This window comes from Parasteatoda tepidariorum, chromosome 4, assembly GCF_043381705.1.
Source record: "Parasteatoda tepidariorum isolate YZ-2023 chromosome 4, CAS_Ptep_4.0, whole genome shotgun sequence".
Classification (NCBI taxonomy): domain Eukaryota; kingdom Metazoa; phylum Arthropoda; class Arachnida; order Araneae; family Theridiidae; genus Parasteatoda; species Parasteatoda tepidariorum.
In genome coordinates this window covers 91,915,390-91,925,973 of record NC_092207.1, presented here as the reverse complement: position 1 = coordinate 91,925,973, position 10,584 = coordinate 91,915,390, and the positions used below count along the sequence as shown (strand labels likewise).

Sequence of the window (10,584 nt, the reverse complement as noted above, 5' to 3'; positions counted from 1 at the left end):
GTTTTGAATTCTTGATGCGACTGATCTGCTCTTGCTGTACAGTCATCTGATTAGTCGGCGTTAAAATTACCGCGATAAAATTGCTTGCGATTATATTACTGCGTTATATATGAACTAACTACCATAATATTAATATCTAATTTGGAATGCGTTCAGAAATGTACTAAAATAGCGTCGATGTAATGTACAGAGCAAGACAATCGTCATTGAAATTTCGAATTAAATTTTTACTGTTTAAGAAACATTGTCAATTTTTTTCTCTGTAGCACAGGGCACCTGAACGTGGCGGGGCCCCTAGGCAGTTGCCTACAGTGCCTAATGGATAAAACGGCCCTGGGGAAGGGTCTCTCGTAGTGTTTATTTTTGCATACATTTATTCTAGCTTCTAACCTAAAACCGAAAGACTGAAGTGACAACGAATCTTCTTTTGTAAATGGCACTTCAGAGTTAAGTTACAATAACAATCGAGACTTTCTGATTACATTTGAAGTAAAGTCAGTAAACCAATTGTCATAATTGCACGAAACTATTTCAGTTTTTTCTCAAAAGAATATTATTAGCTATTGAATTAGAAAATACTATATTCACGATAAGATACAATTGTTTTGTTATTTATCGAGATAAAACATTTTTGATTAAATTGGAACATGATAGCAAATACGCCCGATGGATTTATAGATTTTATACATTGCTTATCACTGAGCAAATATCGTTCAGAGGTGATGAATATGTTTCGTCTCCGATATTTAAAACAGTTCTCATTGATATTCACATTAGTCATCGGCACTTTGAAGGCTCAAGGTAAGGGTAACTCTACAGGCACTCTTTTATGAGAAAAAATGAAATAAATTTAAAATCCAATTTATTTGTAAAGTGTTGCTTGAATTTTAACAACGCATCTACTGAAATCGAAAACAATTAAGTGTTTTAAAACTCATTAAAGTATATTAAGTTATTTTTGATATATTGGAAAGATGTTAAAAAATATAATGTTAATTGCATGATTAAAATTGAACTATTTAAGTTAATTATGTTTCAAAATTATTGGATTTTAATATGTTCTTATTATTCTGCGTTTGACAGCTGTTTAAATTCAAAAATCTGCAGTTCGGAAAATTAAATATATTAATTATCGTTTTACTTAATCCCTGAATTGAACTATGACTATTTTTTATTTTACGAGTTAGTTGCATAACAGAAGAAGAAGATACCCCCCCCCAATACATTAAAACTACGCCACTGATATATCTTATTCCAGGTAAAAATAATAGTTTTCCCCATTATTTAATTTTTTAAGCCAAAAAAAAGTATTTAATTTTTACAAAGAACTGAGGAGAATTAAATTAATATTCTGAGGAGAATTAAAGTTCAATTTTTTGAATAAAATTTTCAGTAATCAATAATTCTGTAATAACATGGGAACGCTTTTAAGCAGACATTTACTGAAAATAAATAAATAAAGTAATCAGCAATAAAATCATCCGTTAAATATTCAATTATGTTTTTATTTATTATTTACTTATTTATTTTTATTTTATTATTATTTATTATTTTCTATTTTTTTTATTATCAGTGAAAATGCTTTTCAATTCTCAAAATGTGATTTTTTTTTTATTTCGTTACTGAACAGCAGTCTTTAACCAACCAAATCTAAATAAGGAGTTATAGTTATTAGAGAAAATTCATAATAAATTTAGTAATATAAGTTAGAAAGAAAATTCATGAATCGAAAAATTAAAAACCAAGCAAATGTTTTTTTTTCTTAAAAATTAAATATTTGAAAACATGAGTCAGAAACTTCAAAAAGCAATATTTATTTCATAAAGATTATGTAAATAAATAAATAACAAGCTTAAGCATGTTATCTATTTATATACAAACAGCATAGATAGTAAATAACAAGCTGTAAATAAATAAATAACATGGCTTAAATTAATTCGTCATTCATGTAAAACGTATGAAATATAAACAAAATAAAAAGCTTTATAATTGTTAAACTGTGTTTCAGAACATTTAAAAAATTTTAAAACATATATTAAGTGCGAACAGCTACAAGTTGCTTTTTGGCTCCCTCTGTCTTCTTCATGTTCTTAGAAACAAGATATTGACCCATGAGGACCCAAGATATTGACCTGTGTTAATTTTTTTTAGTCTTCAGTAATACGATTTATTTTATATAATGTGTGAATTATTTCTCGAAACTTTGTAGAAAGAAATTGCAAATTTTTTTATCTTTCCTGTTTTGTTTATTATTCTAAAATGGAAACTGCACTAAAAGCGGAACCGGTTATTTATTCTAAAGAAAATATAAGTTCTTATTTTTCGAATAAAATTTTCGGGTATATATATTATATATATAGATAATATAGATAGATAGATATAAGGATATAGATAAGGGATATAGGGATAATTTATGAATTAAAAGATTAAGTTAGCAAAAAATAAAATATTTAAAATTATTGTTTGAAATCTGAGACGAAAACTTTACAAATTAATAAAGATTATGTAAATAAATGAATAAGAGTAAATTAGTTCCTTCATATTTTTTTTAAATACAATTAAATTTTTTATAATAATTTTTTGTAATAAATCTTTGAAATTTTTTTTTAATAAAGGTATGATCTTTTTAAACAGTAAGTAAAAGATTTTTCTGTATACTTAGACTGTATTTATGAATTTATGAATATTGCATAAAGTAATTTTCTTTCTCAAGATTTACAATTGTATAAAAACTGAAAGTAAATTAGGAAAATTGTAGTAGAACTGTGTAAAAAAAACGCATGAAATCGAAATTAATAAAATAAAGTAAAATAAAATTTCAAAAAAGAGAAATTAAAATAAAAATTTTTTTTAAAAATATTGTAATTTGTTTTAAATTATTTTAAGTTCTATATTATTTAAAATATTAAATTGTGATAAATTGTATTTCATGGAACATAAAAATTTTAAAATTTTTTGAAATATATTTTGTATAAGCAGTAATATGTCATTTCTTGACTTCCACCATCTTCTTCTTCATCATCATTCAACGCTTTAGGGCTTAGAAACAAGATAAAAATTATTATCTTGCATTTTCCTTAATCTTCAAAAATACCGTTATAACTTCATATAACTTATTAAAAAAAATGGAAAAAAAAACGGAGATTTTCTTATCTTTGTTATTTTGTTTCTTATTCTGAATCTTGTCCTCCTCGATTCAGGAGTTGCCAGTTGGAGTGGTATAAGAAAATTGTTTCATTTCAGGCAGTAGGGGGAGAAAAAAAAAGACTCATCTGTATGCTCGTTCCAGGTGCGAATTTCATATTTGGCGACATAAACTAGCTTAACTGCAAAATAAACTTTGTAGGCTTTCAAATACGTTTACCTAATAACCTCTTTCTTTCCGGTGGTGTATTTCGCTGTGCAGTAGAAAAATCCACGTAATCAACAAAAAATTAAAAATTGAAGTTTTGATATATTTAACATTTTTGCATGTTACGCTATAAAATGTAAATATTTTTCTCTCTCCCAAAAATCAATTTTTTATGCGTTTTCTGAAATTCTATTTTAGCATTGATAGCATTAACAAGGAAAGGAAAGCAGCTTTTCTCAAAATCTATTGTGGAAATTTTAATGTTTTATTTATTTATTACACATTATAAATTTAAACACAACTCCCAATAATAAAATTTTCAGGAATATGAAGCCTGATCACACATCGCGCGGAAGCATTACGTAAGCGGAGGGAAACAAAGGAAGTTTTCTGAATTTCTTCCGGTTTTAGGAATAAGTTTGTTATGGTTTACATTCAGTCAACCATCCATAACTGAAATTATTTTACCATTAGCTTATAATATTTAGTCGTAACATAACGTCGTCGCTTTTAATATTTGGTTGTCGTTTTTAACATGAACATATAAAATCATGTTTTAAATTAGTTTTTTTGTTGATAATTTTAGATACTGATCCACCCAAGCCCAAGTTTCCAGATGTATTTCAAGTCGAAGTTCAGGGAATACTTAGAGACGAAAAAGTGGAAGTGGATGGTTCCTTATATTACGATAGGCTTACTAACAGAGCAGCTTTGCACTATAAACATCAAAATGAATTTTCAATAAGCATCTATAATTTCAATGATAACCAGTTGATGTTTATTAAAGGTAATGTAACATGATATTCCATCACTAATATAACTAACTTTATTATTTTTACAAACATTATTTTTTCTAATTCCTCACGTATAGTGCGGCTTTGAGGAGAATTGCTCCAGACACCCGTCTCGAGTCGTGGCGGGTACTATGGTTACGAGGAAAGGTCACTTCGAATAGGGGTGTGGGATGAATGGTTTTGTCTTAATCTTAGTGCATGTCGTCGTGAGTAAACCAATCGACACCTTCTTTCCTCCATTTCACCCCCATTAGAAATGTGATCTCGCTTGTTACCATAGCAATAGACAGTCCCAGACTTTCAGTCTGGAGGAGTTCTCCTCAAAGCCGCACTATACTGCCTTTGAATTGATTACCTGTCATGTCATTTGTCTGCTATCTGTTAGCAGAAATTTTTACAAAACGTTTTTTATATTAGATTTCATAATTACCTGTTTTTGAGAGTTCTTCTGAAACTAAAAGATAAATAAAAATTTATATAAAAGCTGAATCTTTTTATTGAAGTCAGTAATTTTGTTCAGAAAATATTGAAATAGTGCTTTATCTTTCCAAAAATGTAAAAAGACGAGGCTTTTGAAACATTCCTCCATCCCCTTCTCTGCATTACGATAGTTCACCAATTAAAAATTTATTATAAGTTTCCACTCCCTATTAGAAATCCATTTCAAATTGAGATAATTCCAAACTCTAGTCTAATAGGTTTAATATCTTAAATCTCAAGCATGAACAGTCTATACAGAAAGGAAAGACCAATAAACCTCAAGCAATCTACCTTATTAATAAATTTAGTGACATCTGTCTCCTCGAATAACTTAATTCAAAATTGTGTTATACAATTCAAACAGTGATTCATTACATAATGAAGAACCGTGATAACTCAGGAGATAGAGCTATCGCCTTCTAATGAGGTGCCCCTGGTTCAAATCCCAGCGATGGCTGGTAAATACGAATTCTGAAATCTGGCTCGCACCAACCACAGCGCTGACTTAAAATATCTTCAGTGGTAGACGAATCATGGGTTAGAGTCCCCTTGCTGTGAGGTTAGTCCCATTAAAAAGTCCTCCTCTGAGGCAAAATTTCTCCCGATACCTGCTCCTGAAGCCCACTTGTCTTCTGGATTGAAAATTACAAGTCTACTGAGTTGAACATTGATTGTAAAATTAAAATTGGGTCGGCTGTTCAACGACGGTTACAAAATGAAAATAAATTGCATCATGAGGATGTTCGAAATTCTAATAATTTTCTTTAGCACAGTGAAACCTCCGGAAAAGACCACCTCTGAATAGCGACCTCTTCTATTTGCGACCACTTTTGGGAGGCATAGAATTTTTTCCTTAGACTAAGTGCTGAAGAAAACCTTTTCGAAGAGAACATCAAAACCTCCCCCATAGACCGGGCAAACCTCTGCACCAAATGAGGAAAAGATCAAATAAGGAAACACAGAAAAATATAAAAATTAAGAAATATTAACAAAATAAATAAATCGATTCAATTATATTCAAAACATTTGTGAGTGGCTCTTACTAGAGCACTTTCGGACGATCTCTGGAAGAAATCATAAAAAAGAGCCCTCGCTATGACGTTAAATTTCATTCGTCTATCCGGTTTCCATGAGACCAACACAAGTGACATTTCCGTACCAAGAAAATAGCACTGAGTAAAATTATAATTGCTTGAAAAAAAAATCATGTACTTTCGATAACATTTTGAAGTCAATGAAGGTAACCCTTATTGACTTCCATTAACGATCATTCTACTGTGGAACAGAGAACTGCCGCGCACAAGAAGTTTCACTGTATTATTCTATTCTGATGCAATTTACCATTGTAATCTTTTATAGTCTGGTTAAATCTGGAATAAGCTTGTCAAAGTTAGTATATCATTTTTTTACCTTAGTTATGTAATAACAAAGTTGCAACTTTAATAACCATCTTAAAATTATCACATCCTTTAAAGCAGTCAATTTTTGATTAGTATAGCGCCCATCTATTAGTCAAATTTGAATTATTTTTTCTTTAGTAAAACGAATTTATTTTGCTTCCTGTACACTTTTATGAAACATTATGTCATTCTGACCAGTAGCTCCTTTCTTTTATGTAGCCTTTCGAAAGTGTAATTTTATAATCAACATATATATATANATATATATATATTCTCATTATTTGATCTACCATCTTGAAAGAAGCGTTTCAAACCACATGCAAATATGAAACTCATGACTAAAGTTAAAAATTTGAATTATTTCTATGAAAAACGTAACAACAAGTTTTAATGGCATAAAAACTGAACTCGAAACTAACGTTAATTAGTGTCAACCTTTCAAACTATTAAGATTGGAATTAGGCTCATCGTACAGATATTTAGTCTAAATAATGAAATATTTAGTTTACGGTAATACTATTTGCAGATTTACTCTAATAATAAAATTTCAGAAAACGTAAAATTTAATATTTTGTTCAACGTATTTTGACTTAAAAAAAGCAAACAAAAAACATTAATTTAAGAAATAAAATTAGGAATATTATATTCTAGAATGTTACCACAGAAATAAATTTAGAGGTTTAATGCTATTTGACACGTCTAAATGTATTATGCACAATTGATTTTACCTTAAGTTTTGTTAATTAGTTGACCCATATGTCGCTAAAGGTTGCGTGTGCTTTAATCTTTTTTATTAGGCAGAAATATCTCAAAATTTATTTTTTAAAAATAATCTACTAATTTATTTTCCATTCTAGATTTCACTTGTAATGTTAAAGAAATACCGGCAACTGGGAGCCTCTTTCCCTACTCTACAGATGGACAAAATAAAACCCTTAACCCAGCGGAAGAATTCTTTTACTTTACTACTTCGGTATGCAATGCTCTTATTCAAGTTTTTGTTGCAATTAAGCTTCCGCTGACGATAATACACTGCTCGTCAAAATTGCTACGTCAGAATGATGGCGTCACATAGTCGTAAACCTTGCATGATGGATTTAACATGACGTCATATGCAAATGGCTTGGTATTCAGTATATTCATGGAAAGCAGACGACAGTGGTGACAATTATAATGCGTACAGAAGTGGAGATTCGATAGCGATTATTAAGTTTGCGATTATTCGATTATTATGCTATTATTAAGTTTGCGATTATTCGATTATTATGCTATTATTAGCGATTATTCGATAGCGATTATTTTCTCATATTAAGTTTGCATTTAAACGTTACACTCAGTTTAAAAAGCTGCTATAACTGCGGAAGAGAAGGATATCCTGGTCTCTGTACATAATGACAGTGCGCAAAAAAGAAAAAAAAATAATAATAAACGGACCACTCTGAATAACTTTTGATCTAATGTTCGGATCTTCTTGTTCTAGGACTCAATCTTCGGCCGATTTCGCTCAGGTTTTCTTCTTTGAAATGTAAGATTACATTCGTTAAAACTATGTAAAACATTGCATGCTATACAACTCAAAATTTTTTCGATTATTATTAAATAAAGTAATAATAAATATTAACTAAATATTTTTTTTGTGTATATGCTTTGGATAAACGAATTATGTGCAAACATTTTTCAACATATCACAATTTTTAACAGTAAATGGTTCAAACCTTTAACCGCTTTCCTGATCAAACTATTGCGGCCTTATTTCCCAGATAGTGGCTTATTTTGGATGTAAGAAATCCAAATTCATTGAAAAAAAGGTATGTTTATTCAGAGAAAGTATATTTTTATCATTGATTTTGTAATTTGAAATTTCGTCTGCACTAATTAATCAGCATCGTTCAAGTCATCCCCTCGATCCCTTAAGATTAAAACTAGGACGTGAAGATCCGATCCTAAAAGTTATTCGAAGTGGTCTGTTTATTTTGTTTGCTCACTGTAAACAAATATAAATAGCTTTTAGTGTTTGTCTGTCTTATATTTAACTTAGTTTCGACATTTACTACAGTATTACCGCTATATATTCATACGATTTCATTCACATTTTTATATCTTACCGGTTTGTATATAGATTTTTATTGTTCTATCTACTCATCTCCCCTTCATGATGCTTTCATCATCAGACTAATCGGAACTGGATGTTTGCCGACTTTTTTCTGTAGAGCTTTGAGGGGACATTTTATCTCTAAATAAATCTACTTTATTTTTTTATAATTCACGACTCATAATTCCGATGAAGAATCAATTGTTGCCACCTTCGGAGGCAGGTACGGAATTCCTGCATTCCTTGTAAATTGTAAATGGTTGTTGTACTATATCGTGTTAAAAAAAATGCCTATCAGTACATGTTTGACGTTGATTAAAAAATATATATAACTTGCCGGGGTTGCGGTTTATCGTACTGCATTATTACTGCTCATATTGGTTGATACCTCTTAACTGTCCACAGAAGAGAATCGATTGTTTTAGGACGGTCATACGGATTGTTATGCTGGATTTCAGCGATCCTCCGGTACTTAAGCCAAGAAGACAAACGTTTTATCCTCATGGCCATAAGGGGACGTACAATCACGTTATGAACCACGAGTGTATAATTGGAGTCGTCTGCAAAGCAACAAGTTTTTGCCCAAACAATTCAACAAAGTTTGCAGCAGTCCTTCCCCATTATTTTTAGAATCAAACACATGTATATGTCCAATAAAAGTAAAATACTTTCTTTCAAGGAAGTGCATTTTTGTATTTCCTTATTTAACCCATTTTCGATAACTGAGATTAATTTGAAGATTTTAAAGTTGCTTTTATAATTTTAAAATTTTATCTTAGTTCTTTGAAACCAAAACATTCGACAAAAATTTATTTTACTGGTGTCAATCTTAGGCTCATTATTGTAATGTATATTCCAGGTGTTTGACCGAGAAGAAGAATCTTTGTTTCCATCTTATGTATTTAAGGACACTATTAATGATACTCGATATGGACTTCTTAACTGCAATGTTTTTCACATTTTTTCCAGTAAGTAATTATCGCTTACCTAAGTGGGTTTGTACATTTTTTTTTTAATTTGATAAGTCAAAAAATGTAATTTTCTTTTTTTTTTATAAAATAATTTATTTTAAATACTTTTTGAAATTATAGTTTAAAAGTAAAATTTTGAAATGCATCCTTAAATTTTATTTAAGAAAGTTACTTTGTACTAATTTGAAATCCGCTTATCAAAATAAAGTAGGTTAGGGTTAGGAGAGATGGCACATCTGCAATTTTAAATAAAACAAATAATGATATTAATTTCTCATTTTTAACGCGTCTTAGCTTGTTGGGCAACTAAGGGATATGTTACTGCTGTGTATTGTGGAGTATTTTTAAGGTGGTGTCACTTCGCTTATCTGTAACTTACTAATTATTGATGGATGTCCTCTGGAAATCCATCAATAATTAGTTAGTTACAGATGCACCAATACGAGTACCATTTCTATTAGAATGGAAATGCGAGGAACGGGGCAAACTACAAGTTGCCATTCAAAACCATAAAATTTTGATATTTGATTGATTTATTCCAAAGAGTGATAAAGTTCTGCCTCTGGCTTGGACATCTCTATTTTAGTTATGAGTTGTAAATAAATTTATGTGACGAGAAGGATATTTTAAAATCTTGACGCAAGCGATTATGTAATATTTTCAATGCACTTTTGTAACTTTATGTAATGTTGCTAAAATAATCACTTTTAATGTTTTGAAGATCCTTACATCGAAACTATTATAAATTAGCCGTTGAGTTAAGCCTAAAAGTCAAAATAAATTGTTTCCTTAAAGTAATTGTTAGTTTGTAAAAATTAAAAAAAGATGTATATGTTTCGTAAAAAAAAGATATAGGATTCGTCTTTCCATACTTCAATGCTTTTTCTTTTCTTCTATGCTTCATTTACAAAAAAAATAGTGTGTGGAGTCCCTCCGCTTGGAAGAAGTTAAACTTCGCAACCTGCTACGTTAATTGTAGAAGAATCAGCAATCGTAGAAGAATCACTAGTTCTATTCAACGACTCTTTTTCCTGCTCCCTATTAAATTATATGTCTATCAAAACAAACTAAAAAAATATTTATAGAAAAACAAAAGTTTTATGACAGTTTTATGACATTTAAAGTCAGGATACATTTATATTGCTAAAAACAACTTTTATACAAAATTTCAAAAAAATATTTCAAAATTTAAGAAATTAAAAAATTTAAATTTTTCAATTTTTTATGTTTTTTTATATTACTCCTCGCGTCTGAAATTTTGTCAAAATGACAAAATTCTTTTAAAATATTACATATTAGGTAATATTGAAAAAATTGTTGGAAGTACTTTTTTTATTTTTTATTATAGAAACAAATAACATTAAAAAAACAGTAAAAAACCTACATTTTTAGGAAAAAATCATCATACCTCTATAAAATATCATGTATAAAAAAAATACTATTCACTTAATTCAAAAAACTTTTCCAACAAAATGTTAATAATATTCATAAATAT

General features: G+C 29.3%; 1 protein-coding gene across 1 annotated transcript in view; it reads left to right on the top strand.

Annotated features, from left to right (window-relative positions):
* The first annotated feature begins 660 nt into the window (after positions 1–660).
* Positions 661–10,584, top strand: part of LOC107457224 (uncharacterized) — a 63,544-nt gene continuing 53,620 nt past the window's right edge. Inside the window, exons 1-4 of the mRNA XM_071180407.1 lie at positions 661–801; positions 3,939–4,139; positions 6,884–6,999; positions 8,978–9,086. Of these exons, the coding sequence (XP_071036508.1) occupies positions 723–801; positions 3,939–4,139; positions 6,884–6,999; positions 8,978–9,086 (505 nt within the window). The 5' untranslated portion in view covers positions 661–722. The remainder of the gene's footprint in view (positions 802–3,938; positions 4,140–6,883; positions 7,000–8,977; positions 9,087–10,584) is intronic.